This window comes from Dipodomys merriami, unplaced genomic scaffold, assembly GCF_024711535.1.
Source record: "Dipodomys merriami isolate MVZ:Mamm:240054 unplaced genomic scaffold, mDipMer1.0.p SCAF_125, whole genome shotgun sequence".
NCBI lineage: Eukaryota > Metazoa > Chordata > Mammalia > Rodentia > Heteromyidae > Dipodomys > Dipodomys merriami.
The window spans coordinates 2,004,041-2,029,464 of NW_027202549.1; the positions used below are offsets into that span (position 1 = coordinate 2,004,041).

General features: G+C 50.5%; 1 protein-coding gene across 1 annotated transcript; it reads left to right on the plus strand.

The window, feature by feature from the left end:
• The first annotated feature begins 16,469 nt into the window (after positions 1 to 16,469).
• Positions 16,470 to 18,784, plus strand: Tmem158 (transmembrane protein 158). Its single transcript, XM_070017421.1, has one exon. It carries the CDS (start codon positions 16,470 to 16,472, stop codon positions 17,547 to 17,549), a length of 1,080 nt encoding a protein of 359 aa, XP_069873522.1. The 3' UTR covers positions 17,550 to 18,784.
• The last annotated feature ends 6,640 nt before the right edge of the window (positions 18,785 to 25,424 follow it).

Below are 25,424 nucleotides of genomic sequence, written 5' to 3' on the forward strand. Positions count from 1 at the left end.
TGTGTGTGTGTGTGTGTGTGTGTGTGTGTGTGTTCTGAAATCTAAGCATTGAGAGTCAAAGCCAGCCCAGGCAGGAGCATCTGTGAGAATCTGATCTCTGATGAACCAACAAAAAGCTAGAAGTTGAATTGTGACTTGAGTGGTAGAGTGCTAGCCTTTAGCAAAAAAAAGCTTAGGACCCAGGGAAAAAAAGCTTGGGTATAATGCACAGGTCCTGAGTTCAAGTCCTAGGATCAGCACCAAAAAAAAGTGTAAATCATCATTATCATCATCATCATCATCATCATAATCATCATCATCATCATCATCATCATCTTGGAAAATAGTGGCTCATCTACACCAATCCTGGAGACACAAAGGCCTTCAGAGCTCTTACATTCTCTGGAAGAACTCTAGCATTATTTGAAGCCAAGCATGGGTTTAGTCTGTTTTAGTCTCCACAACCCAGATTTCATGGTGTCTGGGTTTTAGTATCACCTCATTATTCTCACCAAGATGTTCTTTGCAGAGAACTTGATTTCTCTCCAGCTGCAACTTAAGCACAGGTTCTGGGGGAAAACAGTAATGAAGAATCAATGTGGTCTAAAAAGTACACCCTTCTGGGGGAGAGCATGTCCTGGTATGCTGGTTATTTTACTCTTAACCTCTTCTCCCATCTTTTCTCTGCCTTGCTGTGTTGTCTGCATTCTGCATGGGTCAGCCAATAGGAGACACGAGAGAGAGGCAGGATGGGAAAGAGAGGCCAAGAGGAAGAAAGAAGTCTTCTGTTTGGCCTTTGCTTTGACCATAGTGATAGCCCAGGACCACAATACCCATAGGATGAGCTACTCGGAGGAAATCTTTTTCTCCTTCTGGAGTATTTGGGTCCAGTGATAATAAAAGGCCCTGGCTATAACTAGTCTATGGGTTCCTTTCTTCCTTCCTTCCTTCCTTCCTTCCTTCCTTCCTTCCTTCCTTCCTTCCTTCCTTCCTTCCTTGTTTCTTTCTTCCTTGTTTTTTGGCCAATCTGGGAGCTTGAACTCAGGGCCTGGGTGCTGTCCCTGAGCTCTATTGCTTTACCACTTCGAGCCACAGCACCACTTCGGTTTTCTGGCGATTCATTGGAGATACAAGTCTCACAGACTTTTCTGCCCCAGCTGGCTTCGAATCATGATCCTCAGATCTCAGCCTCCTGAGTAGCTAGGATGACAGGTGTGAGCCATGAGTACTCAACTGAGTTGCTTTTCCTTTTCTTTCTTTTCTTTTGTGATAGCACTGGGGCTTGAACTCAGGGCCTTGTACTTTCAGTTGGTTTTTTATTTTATTTTATTTTTTTGCAGGCCTGGGGCATGAGCTCAGGGCTTGGGCTTTCCTGCTCAAGGCTAATACTCTACCACCTGAGTCACAGCTCTACTTCTGGCTTTTTGGTGAGTAATTGGGGATAAGAGTCTCATGGGAGCTAGAAAGTGGTGGCTCAGTGGTAGAGTGCTCACCTCGCATGCATGAAGCCCTGGGTTCGATTCTCAGCACCACATACACAGAAAAAGCCAGAAGTGATGCTGTGGCTCAAGTGGTAGAGCACTAGCCTTGAGCTGAAGAGCTGAGGGACAGGGTCCAGGCCCAGAGTTCAAGTCCCACGACCAACAAAAAAACCCCAACAAAACACACACAGCTGAGTCAAGTACCAGTGCCTCACGCCTGCAATCCTAGCCACTCAGGAGGCTGAGATCTGAGGATCACAGTTTGAAACCAGCCCAGGCAGGAACGTTCATGAGACTCTTACCTCCAATTAATCCCAAAAGCCAAAATTGGAGCTGTGGCTCAAGTGGTAGAGCACTAACCTGAGCCATGAATTCAAGCCCCAGGACCAACAGAGAGAGAGAGAGAGAGAGAGAGAGAGAGAGAGAGAGAGAGAGACAGACAGACAGACAGACAGACAGACAGACAGACAGACAGACAGACAGACAGACAGAGACACAGACAGACACAGACAGACACAGAGAGAGATCTAGACCCAACCTCAAAAATAACTAATACAAAGCAAAGCATTGGTGGCTCACACCTGTCATCCTAGCTACCCAGGAGGCTGAGATCTGAGGATCACATTTCAAACCAACCTTGGTAGGAAAGTCCATGAGTCTCTTCATCTCCAATAAATCACCAGAAAAAAGGAAGTGTTGCTGTGGCTCAAAGTAGTAGAGTGCTAGCCTTAGGCAAAAGAGCTCAAAGTCAGTACCCAGGCCCTGAGTTCAAATGGTAGAGCACCTGCTTAATAACTGCAAAGCCCTGAGTTCTATTCCCAGTCCTGCCAATTAATTAATTAATTAATTAATTAATTCCGCCCCCTCCTGTCAGAGTCTCACCAGCTTCTTGGGAAATGGAACTCTCTTCACGGACAGAATATGATGGAGGGGCAGAGTGGCCTCCATCCTGGCCCTCCAGACCCAGGGGGTTTGTGAAATGAGGATGAAAGCACTTTAGAGATTTGAACCACTTGATTGGCCTCCCTGTGAGAGCCAGCTACTGCCTCCCAGCCTGGGCTGAGCTCTGAGCAAACTCATTCTTTTTTCCTGGGGAACCTAGGACCAGTGTCCCAGCCTGAAATGACCTGGCTTTTTCTTCTCTGTAGCAAAGCAGCAGGCTGAATAAAACTCCATTTGGAAGCCGGGCGCCCAGTGGCTCATGCACCTGTCACCTTTGCTACTCAGGGGGCTGAGATCTGGGGATCTCAATTGGAAGCCAGGTCCAGACAGGATTATCTCTAATAAACCCTCCCCCCCCCAAAAAAAAAAAACCAACAGAACAGAAGTTGTGGCTCAAGCTGTAGAGAACTAACCTTGAGCTAAAAAGCTCAGGGACACAGTCCAGGCCCTAATCGAGGATTCACAGCCTAAAAATAAATAACTAAGTAAAATTAGGAACACATTATTATTATTATTATTATTATTATTATTATTATTATTATTATTATTATTATTATTATTATTATTATTATCAGTCCTGGAGCTTGGATTCTAGGTCTAGGTGCTGTCCCTGAGCTTCTTTTGCTCACAGCTAGCACTCTACCACTTGAGCCACAACACCACTTCTGGCTTTTTCTGTGATTAATTGGAGAGAAGAGTCTCATAGACGTTCCTGCCTGGGCTGGCTTTGAACTGTAATCCTCAGATTCTCAGCCTGCTGAGTAGCTAGGATGACAGGGGTGAGCACCCAGCTAGGAACACTTTGTAGACAATGATGTTGACCCTGGGAAGTTTATAACTGGGTGAGTTGTTGTTTGGGTTGGGTTTTTGGCAAGTCCTTAGAAAGTTTTGTGTGAGTTTTGTTGTTGTTGTTGTTTTAATTTTTTTTTGGTTGGTTATGGGGCTTGAACTCAGGGCTTGGGTGCTATCCCTGAGCTTTTGTGCTCAAGGTTAGCACTCTACCACTTTGAGCCACAGCACCACTTCCGATTTTCTGGTGGTTCATTGGAGAGAAGAGACCCTCAGACTTTTCTGTCCAAGGTAGTTTTGAATTGCGGTCCTTAGTTCTCAGTACCACACCCCCCGCCACCTCCCTGCTCCTCTACCAGTAGCTAGGACAACAGGCATGAGTCACCAGTGCCAGGCTCTAGCTGGGAATTTTTCAGATCAGCCTCTTTCCCTCTTGTAGTTAGATAGGACAAGATCTTTAGTAGGATGGAGAGGGCCTTCCACCATTTATCTTTCAGATTATACAAGAGAGTTTGGCTCACACCTGCAATCCTAGCTATTCAGGAGGCTGAGATCTGAGGATCCAGGTTTGAAGCCAAGCCTAGGGCAGGAAAAGTCCGTGAGATTCTTATTTCCAATTAACTACTCAGAAAGAGGCAGAAGTAGAAGTGTGGCTCAAGTGGTAGAGCACTAGGCTTGAGCTAAAGAAGCTCAGGAATAGCACCCAGGCCCTGAGTTCAAGCGCTAGGACTGGCATACACACACACACACACACACACACACACACACACACACACAGGAATATTGAAGTAAATGTGAGAACATGTGTATGTATATGAGAGAGAGAGAGAGAGAGAGAGAGAGAGAGAGAGAGAGAGAGAGAGATTGAAACCATGCCCAATGCACTACTTACTGTGTCAGAATAAACTGGAATCAAGGAAACATCAATCCAGGCTATCTGAAACCAACCCTAGATAGAAAAATTTAGAGAAACTCATCTTCAATTAACCAGGAAAAAAGCCAGGAGTGGAGATGTGGCTCAAGTGGTAGAGTACCAACTGTAAGCAGAAAAGTGAAGCCAGAACATGAGGCTTGGAGTTCAAGCCCCAGGGCTGGTATGCCCCACCCCCCACCAACACACACGCATGAACATGTGTCTGTGTCTATGTATCTATCTATGTATCTATGTATGTATCTGTGTATCTATGTATCTCTCTATGTATGTATCTATGTATCTATCTATGTATCTTATCTATGTATCTATCTATGTATCTATCTATGTATCTTTCTCTCTCTGTGTCTATCAATCTATGTGTGTATCTATGTATCTATCTATCTATCTCTCTGTGTGTCTGTCTATCAATCTATGTGTGTATCTATATATCTATGTATCTATCTATCTATCTCTCTATCTCTCTATGTGTCTATCAATCTATGTGTGTATCTATGTATCTATCTATGTATTTATCTATGTATCTTTCTATGTATCTATGTATCTATGTATCTAGCTAGCTAGATACATAGCTACATATCTCTCTATGTGTCTATCAATCTATGTGTGTATCTATGTATCTTTCTATGTATGTATCTATCTATGTGTCTATCAACCCGTGTGTGTATCTATGTATCTATGTATCTATCTATGTATCTATCTATGTATCTATGTATGTAAGTATGTATGTGTGTATGTATGTATGTATGTATGTATGTATCTATCTATCTATCTATCTATCTATCTATCTATCTATCTATCTATCTATCTATCTATCTATCTATCTATCTATCTATCTATTTTGGGGGGCTGCCAGTCCTGTGTCTTGATCTCAGGGCCAGGGCATTGTTGTTGAGCTTTTGTGCTTGAGGCTAGCGCTCTACCACTTGATCCAAGCTCCATTTCCGGCTTGAACTTTCACATATTAAATGATTTAATCCTGATTTTTACCAGAGGGAAAAGTCCCCAGTAAATGCCAATGTCCAGCTCTGGGCCTGGCAGCCTGTTAGAGTGAGGGAAGGCCTGGGAGGGGGGTGGGAGGGAGCCGTGTTCTTGCAGAACATATCAAGCTTATGACAGTCCCACCCCATTCCCCCCTGGCCTGTTTGCTGTGTGCCGTTCCTAATGCTGTCACTCATCTAGATAATGAGACCCAATGCCCTGAGGCCCAGAGCACATCCACCTACCACCAGGCTGCACCCCACTTCCCAGCACCTCTGGGAAAGCCAGGTGAGCTCCGGGAATGCATCCAATCCCCCTTCTAGCATTACGGGTATTTTTTTTTCCTTTTGTCAGTTGTGTGGCTTGAACTCAGGGCCTGGGCACCGATTCTGAGCTCTTTTTGCTTAAGGCTATCATTTTACCACTTGAGCCACAGCACCGCTTCTGGCTTTTTCTCTACTGAGGAATCGAACCCAGGGCTTCACGCATGCTAGGCAAGCACTCTACCACTGAGCCACCTTCCCAGCCCCTGTGAAGAGTATTTTTAACTACCAAACACCCATTGGATCTCTGGGTCCCGTGAGTAAGGGTCTATAAATCTGTTATATTTATCCAGGATTGTTTTGGAAAGATACAGATTTGGGAATAAAAAAGGAGATTTCCTTGAGCCAGGTGCCGGTGGCTCACACCTGTCATCCTAATTGCTCAGGAGGCTGAGATCTGAGGATTGGCATTTGAAGCCAGCCTAGGTAGGACATTTTGTTAGATTTTCATTTCTAATTAAACCCCAAAAGGGCCGGAAGTGATAGAATGCCAGCCTTGAGGGAAAAAAGCCAAATGAGAGAGTAAGGCTCTGAGTTCAAGCCCCAGGACCAGCACCAAAAACAAAACACTTGTTAGACTACAAAGAAGGAATTAGAGTCTCCAGTTCTTCTACCCAGGCATGTCTAGATGGCTCAGACCAAAGTCAGCTTGGGCAGAAAAGTCTGCTCATTGGTTATTTCCAATGAACCAGCAAAACACAGGCTGGCATCATACCTTAAGTGGTAGAGTGCCAGCTTTGCAAGTTAAAAGGCCCTGAGTTCAAATCCCACTACCAAAAAGAAAGAAGAAAAGGAAGGAAGGAAGGGAAACAAGGAAAGAAAGAAGAGAAAGGAAGAAAAGGCAGGAAAAAGAAAGGAGGGGGGAGGGAGGAAGGGAGGGAGGGAGGGTCCAGTTGCTGGTGGCTCACGCCTGTCATCCTAGCCACTCAGGAGGCTGAGATTTGAGGATCACAGTTCAAAGCCAGCCCATGCAGGAAAGTCCGTGAGACTCTTACCTCCAATGAACCACCAGAAAACCGGAAGTAGAGATGTGGCTCAAAGTGGTAGAGTGCTCGCCTTGAGCAGAAGAGTTCAGGGACAGTGCCTAGGCCCTGAGTTCAAGTCCTATGACCAACCAAAAAGAGCATGGGGGGGAGGAAGAAAGGAAGATAGGAAGGAAGAAAACCTCCAAGCCATTCTAGTTTCAGCCATCTGAATAACATAAAACCCTATCTTCTGACAGCTTTGGGTTTTCTTCTGCCTGAGAGCTAAAATCCTAGAGTCTCTTTGTATATTTAGCAGCCCCTTGGATGACTCCTTTTGTTAAAAAAAAAAAAATCCCTGTGTATTATGCATTGAGCATTAAAATAGATTCATCCTTACAAGGAGCTTCTCTGTGAGCTGGGTGCTGGCTTCCATAGCGTTCTTTGGTTGTCATTTGTGGTGGGACAAGTGCAGATATTCCCAGGATTTCTCATCTGTGGTCATGGAGGGCTTTTTTTCCACCTGTTTTTCTGGGGTGCTTTGAGCTCTTGGCATCAGGATCACTCTCTTACTCAGCCTTTGCTGTCCTCTCTCTCATTCTCTGTCTGTCACCTATGCTGCCACATGCCCTCGCTTGACCTGCCCTGCAGAGCTACTTGCTTGGTTGCTTGGTTACCATCTCACAGACCCAATCATGGTCTGGTCCAACTCCATCTCAACTCCTGCGGCCAAGCATCTGAAAGTGGTCTCTCTAAGACATCTGGGAGGGATTGGGGATGTGGCTCAGTGGTAGAGTGCTTGCCTAGCATGCATGAAGCCCTGGGTTCCACTCCTCAGCACCACATACACAGAAAAAAGCCAGAAGTGGCGCTGTGGCTCAAGTGGTAGAGTACCCTAGGAGAAGCATAAAAAAATAGAGCATCTCAAACTCCTGCAAATACTTCCCACGTATTTCACATCAGTCAGGAGTTTGTGCACGCGCGCACACACACATACACACGTGTATACACACAGCCATGTACACACACGATTCTATCAGTGCCCCTACACCCTTGGCCCGGACAGAGATCTTACTCCATCTGTCTTTATTTGCTAGATTCTTCTGGGGCCTAGAACACTGAGTAATTAAAAAAAAAATCATTCCTTTTAACAGGGTAATTTACTGCCACCATTTACTTCTTCGCATTGTTAGCCAAATTGCCCTTTCTGGAAGCGTTACATAAGGCCACTGGCAGAGCTCAGAATTTTCTCTCTTTCAGGGATATAGCCAAGGAAAGTCTACACATTCAGAGGTCAGCTCTAGGCCTTTCCATATTCCTCCTCCTCCTTCTCCTCCTCCTCCTCCACTTCCTCCCTCCTCCTCCTCCTCCTCCTCCTCCTCCTCCTCCTCCTCCTCCTCCTCCTCCTCCTCCTCCTCCTCCTCCTCCTCCTCCTCCTCCTCCTCCTCCTCGGCTTCCTCCTTCTTCTCCTCCTCTACCTCCCTGTCAGTCCCAGAGCTTGAACTCAGGCCCTGGGCACTATCCCTGAGCTTTTTCACTCAAGGTTAGTGCTCTACCATTTGAACTACACTGCCACTTCTTGTTTTCTGGTAGTTTTCTGGAACCACCAGAACACAAGAACTGGTGGTGTGGATCATTGGGAGATGAGAGTCTCAGGGACTTTCTTGCCTGGGCTGGCTTTGAACCACCATCCTCAGATCTCAGCCTCCTGAGTAGCTAGTATGACAAGCAAGAGCCACTGGCATCTAGCTACCTCTGTAAAACATTTTGATAGAAAAGTCCTCCTGTTTCTACCTAGCCATTGAGACATTTGCTCTTCAGCTATGACAACTCATTAACTTCTGTTAGTTAAATGAAGCCTCTGGTGCAGAGTAAATTATAGTTCATTTTGCCAACACAGATATAAACTGCATACGAGAAAACTTAAAAAATAAAATCTATACATCTTAGCTGGGCGCTGGTGGCTCACGCCTGTCATCCTAGCTACTCAGGAGGCTGAGATCTGAGGATCCCAGTTCAAAGCTAGCCCTGGCAGGAAAAGTCCATAAGACTCTTATCTCCAATGAACCAACAAAATGCCAGAAGTGGAGCTGTGGCTCAAAGGGGTAGAGCGCCAGCCTTGGGTGAGAAAGCTTGGGGACGGCGCCCAGGCCCTGAGTTTCAAGTCCCACCAAATAAAAAATCTGTACATCTGTTTATTTATTAATTTAGTGCCAGTACTGGGAGGCTCAAACTTTAGGACCAATGGCACTAATGGTATACTACCACTTTGAGTCACTTGGGTGGTTAATTGGAGACAAGAATCTCACGGACTTCCCTTCTTCGTCTGGCCTTAAATTGCGATCCTCAGATCCCAGTCTCCTGAGGACCAAGGGTGACAGGTGTGGGAGCCCCTGGGCCCTGGCATTTGTTTCGTTTTAAAACTCCAACGTTAGGTGGACCCATCCATCCCCTGAAGTTTCCTCCCTGATCATTATTCAGCCCTGTCTAATGAACACCTAACCCTTCCCTCCACCCCGTATCTCTCTAAACTGCCTCCTCTATCTGCTTTTCCACACCTGTCTCAGTAATTCTGCGAAAGATGCTTTGAAGTGTCCCCTTGAACTCCCGTTCAATGACCCAGTAATGATTGTGGTGACTTTTCAATGAGGTGTGAAACACTCAGCTAGCTTAGCCACTCCGTTTAAACTCCAGAATCAATCAATTTGTGGGTTTTTGTTGTTGTTGTTATTGTTTTGTGCCAGAACTGGGGCTTGAACTCAGGGCCTGGGAGCTGTCCTTGAGTTCTTTTTTTTTTTTTGCTCAAGGCGAGTGCTGTACCACTTTGAGCCACAGTGCCATTTCTGGTTTTCTGGTGGTTCACTGGAGATCAAAGTCTTCACGGGCTTTGCTACCTGGGGCTGGCTGCAAACCGCGATCCTCAGACCTCAGCCTCCTGAGTAGCTAGGATGACAGGTATGACTTGGATTTGTTTGGGGGTTGGGGGGCTGGGACTGGTCCACTGGGTTCCCTCATCATCATCAGCCTCACACCTCGGGAAGGGATAAGGCTTCATTACCCCGGAGTGGAAGTTTTGCCGAGTTCACCCACGCTCCTCTCCGCCCAGGCAATCAATCAATCATCCACCCTGCAAATTGAGTTAGACGAGTGATTCCAGCAATGATGAAGCTCTCTCATTTCCCTCTTCTGCCCTAAATAAATCAGAAAGGCTCCTAGCTCTCCCTTTGCAGCTGGACCCCATTTTGTTTCAAGCACAAATGGAAGAGAGGGGGACAAAGGTCTGGACAAAAAAGAGGACCGAGGCCAATACCCAGTTAGGCAAAGGTAATATGTCCAGCACCTCTCTCTGAATCTCAACTGCCACATCTATAAAATGAGGATTTTTTTTTTTTTTGGCCTGATGCTAGTGTCTCACATCTGTCATTCTAGTTACTCAGGAGGCTGAGAAGCTGAGAATCACTGTTTGAAGCCAGCCCAGGTGGGAAAGTTCCCTGATCTTCTTTATCTCCAAGGAACCAGCAAAAAGCTGGAAGTGGGGTTGTGGGTTAAGTGGTAGAGCACCAGACTGGAGCAAAAGATCTCAGGGGCAGCATCTAGGCCCTGAGTTCAAGTCCCAGGTCTGGCGCGCGCACACACACACACACACACACACACACACACACACACACACACACACACACACACACACACAGAGGCATACATGAAGTGCCCAGTTTTCAGATGCCCCCTTACAGACCACCAGAGACCATGACTAATGGAAACAGCAAAGAGTCGTTTATTGCAAGCTTGAGCTTGGTCCTCCACACACTTGGTAAGAGGCCCTGAGCACAAAATCAGCATAGCTTTTATAGTATTGAACCAACAAGTTTACAAATTTAGGGGGTTTCCACACAAGCAAGTTTACAAGTTCAAGGGGTTTAAGTCCACCCTGACCACACTTTTTTTTTTTGATGGAACACTTAGGCAACTATTTTGTAGTTTCTTGAAGGTGGGCAGGGTTGGTGGCAACCTGCGGTTTTTCTGAGAACTATTTTTTGGGGAGAGGGCTTACTTTGAGAGCAGCACAGTTTAGGGGGTTCGATTTTAAAATGGAGTTACTTTAGCTTTTCATTCCCTTTTTTTTTTTTTTTTAGAGCATCGGGGCCAATTGTGGTCCCCTAATTGGCACCGTTTTTTATATTTACAGTTTGGTATTGGGATTTTAGAACTAATAAATAGATGGACTGCACTGATTTTTTTTTTTACACGGTTTAATGGTGAGTAACAAAATTAACAGTACCAAAGGCCCTTTTTTTTTTTTTTTTTTTTTTAACCAGTTTTGGCTTTGTGTATTACAGCTAACTTTAATTTTATACCAGCTGTACTTAAAAGCTTTTAAGACATACGTATACCATTTGCTACATGCTTAAACTTTTTTTTTTTTTTTACAATCATTTTAAGACAATTTTTACTTTTTTTTTTTTTTACCAATTTTCTAAAAATTTTAAGGCTTTTTTTACTACCTTTTTTTAACAAGTTTTTGAGTTTTTTTGTGGCTAGAGTTTAAAACTACCCTTTTTCGGGGGGGGGGGGAAGGGGTCTGGTTGTGGGGCCTGAACTCTGGGCCTGGGTGCTGTCCCTCAGCTTTTCAGCTCAATGCCAGTGCTCTACCACTTGAGCCACAGCACCACTTCTGGCTTTTTTCTTTTTGCTTATGTGGTGCTGAGGAATTGAACCCAGGGCCTCTTGCATGCAAGGCAAGCGCTCTACCACTGAGCCACCTTCCCAGCCACCCCCTCCATTTTTTTTTTTTGTTGTTGTTGCTTGTGGGACCACAGAGATAGAGAAGCTTGCTAGATTTTAAGGCTAAGAGCAGGGCTGAGTTTTATTTTTTTTAACTGCCTGCATTAATAACACACTTAGGTTATTACCATACCAGAGCCAAACTAGGCTGTGACTATAGAGTGGATTTTTAGTTACCATGCACTGAAGTGCCTAAGGCAAGCAAGCCAGTGATATTCTTGCTCCCAATATTTATGATGGCAATATAGAGGGTTTTTGGATATTACCCAAAAGAATGTTCCACAAGCTTTTAGTTTTAGCAGCTTTTAACCGGGTGCAGTTTCAGTTGATGGAATCAGGCGGGAGTTCAGTTTACTTTTACCACGGTGGAGGTTTGGAGTCACACTTAAAACTGGTTACCAATTTTAAAACAGAACTAGACAAGAACCAAAGGCTGAGTTGGGGACTAATGGGCCCCCAGTTTATCCCTACCAGAACTCTGCGCCGTTCTCACTCAGCAAGCTGAATTCAGTCTGCTGAGTGAGCTGGCCACCCTCACCCAGGACTTCCCTATCTCAGAAAACAGAACAGAAACCATGCCGAAGTAAACAAGACAGACAAGTGGACACAAAGACAAAATCAGGTTTCAGTGAACGGGGCGACATTTTACCACCATTTACAAGTGGGACTCGAACTCACTTACCAGGGGACTTGAACCCCCTTTACTTACCTCTGGAGGATTTTTTTTTTTTAGATTTCTGCAAACGTTGACCCGGGGCCTTTCAAGACGGAAGAGAATTTCCAGTCATCTTGGGGCAAGGGAAAGAAGTCCCTAGTGGCTATCCCCTAAGACTGACAGGTTCTTCCCCATGCTCAGACCCCCTGGGCCAAGGCCTGAGGCTAAGCTTTTGCTGGGACCACTTGAAGGTGGTCAGTGGCAAGTTTATTTTGAATATGGTTGATAAATTTGAAGGTCCCTCTGGCTGGCCAAGGGTGGGCCATTTTGACCAGCAGTAAGTAATTAGGTTTTTGTTTGTTTGCTTTTTAATTTTTACACTTAAATTGTGGGCCCTGTCTTTAGCATCCTTGAAATGGTTAGTCAGGAGAGTCAAAGGAGTACTTAGACTGCTTTGTCCCATTGTGGAGTGGAAAAGGACCCCAACCCAAGGAGGAAACTACTGTAAGGACGAGGCACCCGAAAAGGAATTGATAAAGTCGGCACGGGTTGGTGACTCCAGCACGCAAAAGGGCGTCTTTTGAAGAATAAGTCGACCCCTGGTGTCATTTTAAATTCCAATAGGATTAAAATGGTAGAACGGCTGGAGTGAAAGAAGCCGCTGGTTGCCCGTTTTGGGAGGCTTCAGGATGCTTTTTTTTACTTAAAAATGAAAGTAAGATGAACAAGGAAAAAGAGGCACCGAATAACAAACACGGACAAGACAGAGACAGCATGCACGTTGAGATTGGCACTGGAATCCACCCTTAACCTGCAGTGGTGGAGGGCAGACATCCCCGTCCAAAGACGAAGCCTGCCTAAAGACGGCGGAGGCCTGGCATCCCCACCCGGGAGGGCTTCCCCTGAGGGTCCGGGAACGTTCTTCACCAGCCCGCTGGCACCTTATAGCGCACCCGCCAAGGTTTCTTGCCAGTCACAAAACCCCTACTTGCAAGTTAAACACGAAACATTTCACATAAAGCAGCTGCACCCCTACTGACCGGCCAGTTAGACTACTCGCTGATCAGGCGTCTGGGTGGGCTTTTGAGGGGGAGGGAGGCATCCCGGATGAGCCCCCAGATGAAGTGTCCAGTTTTTAGACACTCCCTCACAGACCACCAGTGACCATGATTAATGCAAACAGCAAAGAGTCGTTTATTGCAAGCTCCAGCTTGGTCCTCTGTGCACTCAGTAACCAGTGACATTAAGAGGCCCTGGAGCACAAAATCAGCATAGCTTTTATAGTATTGAACAAACAAGTGTACAAGTTTAGGGGGTTTTCACACAAGCAAGTTTACAAGTTCAGGGGGGTTAAGTCCACCCTGACCACACTTCCCTTTCTCTGATGGAACACTTAGGAAACTGTTCTGTTCCTGAAGGGTGGGCAGGGTTGGTGGCAACCTGCGGTTTTTCCGAGAACTATTTTTTCTTTTTGGGGGTTACTCTGAGGGCAGCACAGCTCCGGGGGGGGGGGTTGATTTTAAAATGGAGTTACTTTAGCTCTTCAATACATATACCCAAGAAATAAGTACACATCAGCCAGGCTTTGATGGCTCATGCCTGTCATCCTAGCTACTTTAGGAGGCTGATATCTGAGGGTTGTGGTTCAAAACCAGCCCGGGCAGGGCAGACAAAATCCATGAGACTTTTCTCTCCCATGAACCCACTCAGAAAATTAGAAGTGGAGCCGTGGCTCAACGTGGTAGAGCACTCACCTTGAGCAACAAAGCTCAGACAAGACCCAGGCTCTGAGAAGCTGGCTGGGATACTGGAGAATTGCTTATTCTCCCTGAATTGATTGATGATTGATTGATTGAAGTGTGAGAGAGAACTGGTCATGGGGCTTGAACTTGTGGCCTGGGCGCTGTCCCTCAGCTTTTCAGATCAAGGCTGGGGCTCTACCCCTTGAGCCACAGCACCACTTCCGGCTTTTTTCTGCACTGTGGCTCAAAGGGTAGAGCGCCAGCCTTGAGCTGAAGAGCTGAGGGACAGTGCCCAGGCCACAAGTTAAGCCCCAGAACTGGTAGAAGAACAACAACAAGGAATAAAATAAAACAGTATGGAACAGAATCAAGTGGAGTGGAATAAAGCAAAAGAGAAAGGACTAGAAGACAACAATAAGGCTGAATTAGAATCAAAGGGAATGGGATGGATTCCATGGAATAGACCAGAACAGAATAAAGCCGGGTGGGATGGGAGCACTGCATGGGGTGGAATCTCCTGAGATGGAACAGAGTCAGGTGGAATGGAATTGGAATAGAATAGAACAGGACAGGAGGAGCAGGGTTTGGATGTGGGTGAGCCCTGAAGAGGGGAGGGAGGGAGAGGGGATGGGAAGGGGGGGTGGGAGGACTCTGAAAGTGTGGGCCACGCTCATCCTGACCTTCCCTCCTCCCCTCTACCCCACACCCACCCACCCTCTTTCAGCTCCAGGGGTAGAGAACCCCCAACAGATCATCTCCCTCCCTCCTTTCTCCTTCCCTTCCTCCCTCCCACGGTCCTCCTCCTCCCTCCTCCAGTCCTCGTCCTCCCTGTCTTCCCTCTGCCCTCCTCCTCCCCCTCCAGCCCCCTCCTCCTCCCTCCTCCAGTCCTCCTCTTCCCTCTGTCCTCCCTCCTCCCTCTGTCCTCCTCCTTCCCCTCCTGCCTCCTCCTCTGTCCTCTTCCCTCCCTCCTCCTTCCCTCCCTCCTCCTTCCCTCCCTCCTCCCCTTCCTGCCCCTCCTCTTCTTCCCTCCCTTCCTCCCTCTCTCCCTCCCTCCTCCTCCTTTCTCCCTCCTCCCTCTCCCCCCTGGTGGTGGAGCTCCACCCCAAAGCCCCCCCCTCCGGTTCCCACGGCTCCCTGCGCCCCTCCCCCTGCTCCTCCCCTCCCTCCTCCCTCCCTCCCCTCTCCCCCAGGTGGAGCTCCACCCCAAAGCCAACCCCTCCTGTGCCCCTCCCCTCCTCCTCCTCTTCCCCCTCCCTCCTCCCTCCCTCCCTCCCCCCCATGGTGGAGCTCCACCCCAGAACCAACCCAGAGCCCCTCCCCTCCTCCTCCCCTCCTCCTCCCCTCCCTCCTCCCCTCCCTCCCTCTCCCCCATGGTGGAGCTCCACCCCAAAGCCAACCCAGAGCCCCTCCCCTCCTCCTCCTCCCTCCTCCCTCCCCCTCCCTCCTCCCTCCCTCCCCTCTCTCCCAGGTGGAGCTCCACCCCAGAACCAACCCAGAGCCCCTCCCTCCTCCTCCCCTCCCTCCTCCCTTCCTCCCTCTCCCCCATGGTGGAGCTCCACCCCAAAGCCAACCCAGAGCCCCTCCCCTCCTCCTCCTCCTCCCCCTCCTCCTCCTCCCCCCTCCCTCCCTGCCCTCTCCCCCAGGTGGAGCTCCACCCCAAAGCCAACCCAGAGCCCCTCCCCTCCTCCTCCTCTCCCTTCTCCCTCCCTCTCCCCCCTCCTCCCTCCCTCCCTCTCCCCCATGGTGGAGCTCCACCCCAAAGCCAACCCTTCCCTGCGCCCTTCCTCCCCCTCCCTCCCCGGCTCCTCCCCTCCCTCCCCCCCCTCCTCCCCTCCCTCCTCCCTCCCTCCCCTCCTCCCCCTCCTCCTCCTCCTCCCTCCCTCTCCCCCAGGTGGAGCTCCACCCCCACCAACCCTTCCCTGCGCCCCTCCCCGGCTCCTCCCCTCCTCCTCCTCTTCCCCCTCCCTCCTCCCTCCCTCCCTCTCCCCCCTGGTGGAGCTCCATCCCAAAACCAACCCAGAGCCCCTCCCCTCCTCCTCCCCTCCTCCTCCCCTCCCTCCTCCCTCCCTCTCCCCCCTCCTCCCTCCCTCTCCCCCCTCCTCCCTCCCCTCTCCCCCAGGTGGAGCTCCACCCCAGAACCAACCCCTCCCTGCGCCCCTCCCCTCCTCCTCCTCCCCCTCCCTCCTCCTCCCCCTCCCTCCCCTCCTCCCCCTCCTCCTCCTCCCTCCCTCTCCCCCCTGGTGGAGCTCCATCCCAAAACCAACCCAGAGCCCCTCCCCTCCTCCTCCCCTCCTCCTCCCCTCCCTCCTCCCTCCCTCTCCCCCCTCCTCCCTCCCTCTCCCCCCTCCTCCCTCCCCTCTCCCCCAGGTGGAGCTCCACCCCAGAACCAACCCCTCCCTGCGCCCCTCCCCTCCTCCTCCTCCCCCTCCCTCCTCCTCCTCCCCCTCCCTCCCCTCCTCCCCCTCCTCCTCCTCCTCCCTCCCTCTCCCCCAGGTGGAGCTCCACCCCCACCAACCCCTCCCTGCGCCCCTCCCCTCCTCCTCCTCCCTCCTCCTCCTCCCCCTCCCTCCCCTCCTCCCCCTCCTCCTCCTCCCTCCCTCTCCCCCCAGGTGGAGCTCCACCCCCACCAACCCTTCCCTGCGCCCCTCCCCGGCTCCTCCCCTCCCCTCCCTCCTCCCCCTCCCTCCTCCCCACCACCCCCCCTCCCAGCTCAGATTCTCCCCCCCTCCTCCTCCCACCACCCCCAGATCCCGCCCGGGCTCGGTGCCATGCGACCACGATCGGCAGCAGCAGCAGCAGCAGCAGCAGCAGCGGCGGCGGCGGCGAGCAGCCTGGCGGCGCGTCCCCGTCCTCCTCCTCCTCCTCCCGGACTCTCCTCCTCCTCCATCTCCTGCGTGCCGCCATGCGGGCCCCGCCGCCCGGGCTGGCCGCCGCCGCGCTGGGCTTGCTGCTGGCGGCCGCCGCGGGCCGGCGCGGGGCGGCGGGGGAGGCCGGGGCGGCGGGGGAGGCCGGGGCCAACGCCAGCGCCGCCGCCAACCGCAGCGACGACGGCGGCGAGGCCGGCGGGGCGCCCTGCAACCTCAGCGTGCAGCGCGCCGCGCTGAGCGGGCTGCTGGTGCGCTGGGGCGCGCGGGGCGGCGCGCGGGGCGGCGCGGGGCCCGGGGGCGCGCCGCACTGCGACCTGCTGCTCTTCTCCACCGCCGCGCGCGGCCGCGCGCTCTTCGCCGCCGCCTTCCACCGCGTGGGGCCGCCGCTGCTCATCGAGCCGCCGGGCGCGGGCGCCGCGCCGCGGGACCTGCGGCTGTGCGTGGGCTGCGGCCGCCCCGCGCCGCCCCGCGCCGCCCCGCGCCGCTTCTGCTGCCTGGACTTCAGCCCCGAGCGGCTGCCCGGCGGCGGCGCCGACGCCGGCTGGAGGCCGCACCGCAAGCCCGTCGAGTCCACGCTGGTGGCCTGCTTCATGACGCTCGTCATCGTGGTCTGGAGCGTCGCCGCCCTCATCTGGCCCGTGCCCATCATCGCCGGCTTCCTGCCGCCCGGGATGGAGCAGCGCAGGGCCGCCGCCGCCCCGGCCTCCACCGCCCCGGCCTCCACCGCCGCCCCGGCCTCCACCGCCGCCCCGGCCTCCACCGCCCCGGCCTCCACCGCCCCGGCCTCCACCACCGCGGCCTCCACCGCCGCCCCGGCCTCCACCGCCCCGGCCTCCACCACGGCCTCCACCGCCGCCCCGGCCTCCACCACCGCCTCGGCCTCCACCGCCCCGGCCTCCACCGCCCCGGCCTCCACCACGGCCTCCAACACCGCGGCCTCCACCGCCCCGGCCTCCGCCTCCACCGCCCCGGCCTCCACCGCCCCAGCCTCCACCACCCCGGCCTCCGCCTCCACCGCCCTGGCCTCCACCGCCTCGGCCTCCACCGCCCCGGCCTCCGCCTCCACCGCCCCGGCCTCCACCGCCTCGGCCTCCACCGCCCCGGCCTCCCAGTGACCCTCGGCCTCCCCACCCTGCGGCCGTCCGTCCCGGGATCCCTCGGTCTTGGCCACCAAGTGACCCTCAGTGGTCCCCTCCCTGCCTCTGGCTGTCCCATGTCCCCAGGCATAGGCACCAAGTGACCCTCGGTGGTCCCCCTCCATGTCTGTCTGTCCCGTGACCTTCTGTCGTGGCCACTGAGTGACCCTCAGTGGTCCCCTCCCTGTGTCTGTCTGTGCCATGTCCCTCTGTCGTGGCCACTGAGTGACCCTCGGTGGTCCCCTCCCTGCGTCTGTCTGTCCCGTGTCCCTCTGTCATGGCCACCAAGTGACCCTCGGTGGTCCCCCTCCATGTCTGTCTGTCCTGTGTCCCTCTGTCGTGGCCACTGAGTGACCCTCTGTGGTCCTCTCCCTGAGTCTCTGTCCCATGTCTTCTGGTCATAGCTACCAAGTGACCCTCAGTGGTCCTCTCCCTGAGTCTGTCTGTCCCGTGTCCCTCTGTCATGGCTACCAAGTGACCCTCGGGAGTCCCCCTCCATGTCTGTCTGTCCTGTGTCCCTCTGTCGTGGCCACTGAGTGACCCTCTGTGGTCCCCTCCCTGCGTCTATCTATCCCATGTCCTCCAGTCATAGCCACCAAGTGACCCTCTGTGGTCCCTTCCCTGGGTCCATCTGTCCTGTATCCTCAGTGGTGGCCACTGAGTGACCCTGTCTGGTTGATCCTGTGTCTGTCTGTCTGTCTGTCTGCCCTGTGTCCTCACTCATGGCCACCGAGCAACCCTTTCCAGTCCTCCCAGCCTTGTGTCCTCGATCGCGGGTGCCTTTCCCGCCTGACCAGCCATCAGGCGTGATTTGTGCTGTAGCTACAACATTAGTTCTTTGCTGGGGGGGGGAAGGACTCTCCACCCCTCCACCCCCTACCCCAACCCCCCCCCACCCCACCCAGGGAGGTCTGTATTGTAACCCTTGTTCCAAATGAGAGAGAGACAGAGAGAGACTGCCATTTAACTAGCAGAAAACGGACCAGATCCTGTGTTCTCTGTTTTATATATACTTAATAACTGTTTTAAACCAAACGTTTTAGTAAAAATAATAATTAATAATTATAATCATCATTCCAAATGGAAAAATAAGAGTAAAAACGATTGCTGTCGCTGTAGTAAAAGAAAAAAAGCAGCTCTTTGTCTCTGGACGGAGCTGGATTTGAACTCGGTTTGTTTTCTTCATTTATTAAAAAACAACAACAACAACAAAAAAGCGGGGTGGGGGGTGGTAAGGGGAAGCACACGGGGGCGAAGGGGGGGTGGCTGGGAAGGGCCTGGTGAACTGCGAAGCCAAGGAACTTTCCAGAACTTTCTCCAAGTCCATCTCGAGATTCTGTGATGTAACCCAGCGGGCATTTTCTTCTTGCATTTCTATGATTTGGGTTGTTTTTTTTTTTTCTGGCTTTGAATAGAGACTTTTATCTTTCCCCTTTCCTGGTGGGATGTGTGTGTCTGTTCTTTCTTTTTCTTTGTTGGAGGGGGTGAATCATGCAAGAATCACAAGGCATCCTCATGAGCACGAGGCCCTGGGTTCAATTCCTCAGCACCCATAAAGCAGAATAAAAAAAAGCCAGACATGGAGCCATGGCTCTGAAGGGTTAAAGTTTTGAGGCAGTGACCACTTGTTGTTTGTTTCTGTCTAGTAGAGCAACACGTGGTGGTAATCCAAACACCTGGTTGGTTGTGTGCCTTTATAAACCCTGCAAATCCTTAGCTTGGGGCTCTCCTTCTGGGGTCCGCTGTGTCGGAGTGTAGGACGAGGCCTGAGCTGCAGCCTGTTTAAATAAAACCATAAAACAGCTGCAGAGTCTGACTCTTGGTGGTCTTCTTGGTGGGGGGTCCTGCGACCTTGGCATAACATTACTGGGGGCTCATCCGGGATTCCCCCCCCCCCCCAAGACCCCTGAGACCTCAGACTCCAAAGGTAAAACAGCGCTGTCTTTGTTAATTTGTCTTGTCCTGTCGTTTGTCTGTTTTACTTTCATTTTCCTTTGTGAGGATGGCCGCTCCGATTTGTAAAGGGTTGTCAAAGCGGATGCGCTTGCACAACAACCCTGGAGGAACTGGGAGATGTCCCAGATCCTCTTGTGGGGCAGGGGTAACCCTGCCATGTGGAGCGGGAGGGGGGGCCTTGGAACCCCACCGTGTGAATAGTGGGGCAGAGGTCGGTTCAGTGTTGGGCTGGAACTGACCAAGAGGGCCTCCTAACCAAGGCCCAACTCGCCCACTGTGGGTCTGCTCCTTCTGCTGTGGGGTGTGGGTGGGGAACCCCACCGTGACAGGAGTCAGCGGACCAATTCGGGAGATCTCCACTTTGTAAGCTTTTTTTCATAACTGTCAGGCCTGCGTGTGTTTTGTTTGTATTATGTTTGCCTATATAAATCAAGCTGCACCAGACATAAAGCGAAAGTTGCAGGCTCTAGACAGATTTGGTGAGAAGTCTATTAGGGATCCAGTAGCCGCGGCGGAATAGGTTTTACAATAAGAGAGAGACAGAGGAGCAAAGACGGGAAAGGAAGGACAGAGAACGTGAAATTGAGCATGAAAAGAGAGACTGGGCCAAGGAAAAGAGGCCAGACTTGTTGGACTCGCCACTGTCGCATGCTGAGCATACCTGGTTCATTTGAGATGGAAAAAGGTACGCGGGCGCAGCAGTTATCATGGACACTGAGATAGTTTGGGCAGAAGCCCTCCCCCAGGGAACATCTGCACAAAGAGCAGAACTAGTGACACTAACAAAAGCCCTACAGATGGGAAAAGGGAAGAGACTAAACATTTACACGGACAGTCGGTATGCTTTTGCCACTGTGCATGTCCATGGAGCCATTTACTAAGAGAGGGGGCTGCTGACAGCTGAGGGAAAGGCTATTAAAAACAAACAAGACATTTTAAGCCTCATCCGGGCCTTATGGGAACCAGCAAATATTGCCATTATGCACTGCCCTGGCCATCAAAAGAGAACTGATTCTATAACCAAAGGAAATAACTTGGCCGATCAGGCAGCTAAGGAGGCGGCTCTCCAGCCCAGAGCAGAAGTGCTGACTCTAGTAGACCCAGGGCCACGAGCTTTGCCTCCTGAGCCTCAGTACCCCCAAGAAGACTTGGAGTGAATAAAGAAAATTCCCATGGCCTATAAACCCCCGGACAGAGAAGGAAACAAAGACTGGTGGAAAACTGGTGAAGGGAAACTTATCTTGCCACAAAGATTGGGCAAGGGGATTCTTAAAAGAATCCATCGGGTCTCTCACATGGGAACCCGAAGAATGCAGGACTTGCTCCGACACTCAGAGGCAAAAATTAGGCAAGGAAATCAACTCATTGAGGACATTGTTAAAAATTGTAAAGCCTGTCAGCTCACCAATGCCCCCAATCAACCAGTTACAAAAGGAGCTCGCCTCCGTGGAGATAGGCCAGGTGTGTATTGGGAAGTAGACTTCACAGAAGTTAAAAACTGGAAAATTTGGATATAAATATTTGCTAGTTTTTGAAGACACCTTTTCAGGATGGGTTGAAGCCTACCCAACAAAGCATGAGACTGCGAACGTCGTGGCTAAGAAGATCCTGGAAGAAATACTACCCAGGTATGGCTTCCATCCACCATCGGGTCGGACAATGGACCGGCCTTCGTCTCAAAAGTAAGTCAGGGGGGCTGGGAAGGTAGCTCAGTGGTAGAACGCTTGCCTTGCATGCATGAGGCCCTGGGTTCGATTCCTCAGCACCACATAAGCAAAAAAGAAAAAAGCCGGAAGTGGTGCTGTGGCTCAAGTGGTAGAGTGCTGGCCTTGAGCTGACGAGCTGAGGGACAGCACCCAGGCCCAGAGTTCAGACCCCATGACCGGACCCAAAAAAAAAAAAAAAAAAAAAAAGTAAGTCAGGGCATAGCCATGGCACTGGGGATGGATTTGAAATTGCACTGTGCTTACAGACCCCAGAGTTCAGGGCAGGTAGAAAGAATGAATTGGACTCTAAAAGAGACCTTAACTAAATTGGCCTTGGAGACTGGCGCAGACTGGGTATCGCTCCTTCCTTTTGCCTTGTTTAGAATAAGAAATTCACCCTATCAGCTTGGCTTTACTCCTTTTGAAATAATGTATGGACACCCTCCACCCATTATCCCTAGCCTTCAGACTGAATTGCTTGCTGATTTGAGTGATACTGAATTTCCTGTGTAAGCTTGACTATTTACAGCTGGTGTATGTGGCCCCAGCTTAGAGCATTATATGATTCTGCTCCTATTCCTACCCCCCATTTGTTTAAACCAGGGGACTGGGTGTTTGTTCGAAGGCACAACTTGAGATCTCTGGAACCACGGTGGAAGAGACCTTACATGGTGCTATTGTCTACACCCACTGCCCTTAAGGTGGACGGCATTGCTGCTTGGATCCACTGCTCCCATGCCAGACTGGCTGACCCCTTTGCCCTGGATGACCATGGGGAAACATGGGAAGTCTCCAAGCATCCTAACCAACCACTCTGCGTACGCCTCAAGAAAAGAAAAATGAACTGATTGTTATTGGTATTGTTGTTGAATAGTATGGCTAAGGTCAGAGAGGGACTCTACCCATTCAAGATCAAGAGCTGTTGGAGCTGAGTTTTGGGCCAGAGCCACAAGATTGTGGCTCAGAAGCATAAGTCAAGGAGGGAATGAAAGGTTAAAATTTGAGGCAGTGACCACTTGTTGCTTGTTTCTGTCTAGCAGAGCAACACGTGGTGGTAATCCAAACACCTGGTTGGTTGTGTGCCTTTATAAGCCCTGAAAATCCTTAGCTCAGGGCTCTTCTCCTGGGCTCCACTGTGTCGGAGTGTAGAATGAGGCCTGAGCTGCAGCCCGTTTAAATAAAACCATAAAACGGCTGTAGAGTCTGACTCTCGGTGGTCTTCTTGGTGGGGGTCCTGCAACCTTGGCATAACAGCTCAAGTGGTAGAACGCCGGCCTTGAGCTGAAGAGCTGAGGGACAGTGCCCAGGCCCAGAGTTCAAGCCCCACCACCCACAAATAAAAATAAAATTAAAAAAAAAAATAAGGGATCACTCTAGAAAATGAGGGAGGGATTCTTGAAAAGCTAAAAGACGAATTCTTGCCTGTCTCCCTTACCTGGCGGATAGGTAAGAGTCAAACCACAGCCCCTGCCCTGTAAATGCATTCATTGGTCCCCAGTGTGCCCCAACCCATCCCCAGATCATCATATCTACCATGGCTATTTGTGATTTGTGTGTGTGTGTGTGTGTGTGTGTGTGTGTGTGTGTGTGTGTGTGTGTGGTTGAACAGTGAAGATGTTTGGTATGGTGTGCAATGCAAACTTACTAACCTAGAATACTCACCACAAAATTTTTTTTTCTGCTGGTTTCGAACTCAGGGCCTGTCCCCCAGCCTGTTTGTGCTCAAGGCTGACTCTCTACCACTTGAGCCATGGCGCCATTTCCAGGTTTTTTCTGAGTGGTTTTTTCTTTCCTGGCCTGGCTGGCTTTGAACCGCGATCCTCAGATCTCAGCCTCTTGAGTAACCTGGGATGACAGGCCTGAGCTACCAGCAGCCGGGCTACTGCAGATCTTTTGTATAGGACCAGGCTAGAGAGGCTTGGCTCTTTCACTCAAAGTTGGTGTGCTACCACTTGAGCCACACCTTGGCTTGTGGCTTTTTGCTGGTTCATTGGAGATCAGAGTCTCACTGGCTTTCCTGCCTGAGCTAACTTTGAACCATGATCCTCAGCCTCCTGAGTAGCTGGGATTACAGGTGTGAGCTTCTGACACCCGTATTTCTAAGGATCGGTCAGTGACTCTCCCAATGGAGACAAAGACACAGGAGACAAGGAAATAAGGGAATGGGGGAGCTGGGGAAGTGGGTGTGTTCTGGATCCCACAGTAGTGGGATCTCCAATGCACGACTCAGAAACACCCAAAGTGACGCTGTGGCTCATGCAATAGAGCGCTAGCCTTGAGCACAAAGGGGTTCAGGGTCAGTGCCCAGGCCCTGAGTTCAAGCCCAGGACTGGGAAAAGATATTGAAGTTCTTCACTTAATCCAACTACCCAGGAGAGGTGGGTGAGGGGTGCGATTGTATCTCTGCATCAAAGTCAGAGTGAAGGAACATTCCACCTCCTGGGAGAAAAAGTCTGCTTTGATTATCAGGAGGCTCCGAGGAGGCTTCTGAGGCTGCCCAAAGAAAGGTAGTTCTGCCTGGTGCTGGTGGGGCGCACGCCCCTGTCATCTCAACTTGGGAGGCTGAGATCTGAGGATCACGGTTTGAAGCCAAGCCAGGAGATGTGCGACTCTGATGTCCAGCAAAGCACTAAATAAACAAACAAATAAAAGCAGGAACGGAGCTGAGGCTCCAGTGGCAGAGTGTCAGGATTGAATGAAAGCAAAGCTCACGAGGACAGTCACCAGGCCCTGAGTTCAAGCCCTATGACCAGCACCCAAACTAAACAACCAAACAAATCTGGTACTGGAGCTCAAAGTCAGAGCCTGGGCATTGCCTCTTAGCCGTTTTATACAAGGCTGAGGCTCTTCTACTTGAGTTACAGCTCCACTTCTAGTTTTCTGGTGGTTATTTGGAGATAAGAATATCATGGACTTTCCTGCCTAGGCTGGCTTTGAACCGTGATGCTCAGATCTGAGCCTCCTTAGTTAACTAGAATGACAGGTAAGAGCCACCAGGGCCTATTTTATAATATATATTTATCTTAATAGATTATATGCAAAAGTATGTTATCATGTTACATATTAGATATACCATATAAATCACTATGTTGTATAGTGGTATCCTTTTTTTTTTTTTTTTGTCGGTCGTGGGGCTTGAACTGTGGGCCTGGGTGCTGTCCTTCAGCTCTTCAGCTCAAGGCGAGCGCTCTACCACTTGAGCTACAACGCCACTTCCGGTTTTCTAGTGGTTTATTGGAGATAGGAGTCTCACGGTCTTTCCTGCCCGGGCTGGCTTTGAACTATGCTCCTCAGATCTCAGCCTCCTGAGTAGCTAGGATTACAAGCGTGAGCCACCAGCGCCCCGCAGTGATATTCTTAATATATAACAACATCATATAATACTATGTGATATAATTATAGTACATATTATATAACAATATAGTGATTCATATATTCATATACTATATGATTATATTATCTAATATTATATGTATTATTTATATGTAGTATTTATTTAATAATTAATTATATTATATTAATATAGTATATTAGGTATACTATGTCATCATATGCTATATTAATTATATTAACTAATTGCTATGTTGTAGTTATATTTTAAAATAAATAATTAATGCATTATAACATATGTCATTTGTAATTATATGTGTAATTATGTCTTCTGGTGGATGATTCTCATTGGCCATGTCCTGTGTTGGATGATCCTTATTGGCCGTATTTTAAACAGATGATCCTCATTGGCTATATTCTGAATGGAAGGTCCTCATTGGCCATGTTTGGGTGGGTGGGCCATCCTCCTTGGATGCATTCGAGATAGATGATCCTCATTGGCCCTTGACAGACAATCCCCATTGGTCAGGTTCCCTGGCAGATTCTCCCTTGCTAGGTAGATGCAGTTCCCTAAGGACAGGGCTCTGACTCACAGGGACAGGTGCGGGTGGGCTGGCCGGCCTCTGAGCAGCTCCCAGAAGAAGCCAAGCTCCACTGGGCATCAGAGATCCTCAGCACCTGCAGGTACAGCTGGAAACGAGAGAGAGAGAGAGAGAGAGAGAGAGAGAGAGAGAGAGAGAGAGAGAGAGAGAGAGAGAGAGAGAGAGAGAGAGAGAGAGAGAGACAGTCATACCACCTTCCACTAATTCAGCTGATGCCCATTTGCTCTCCCAGATGTGAGAGGTGCAAGAGAAAATCCTTC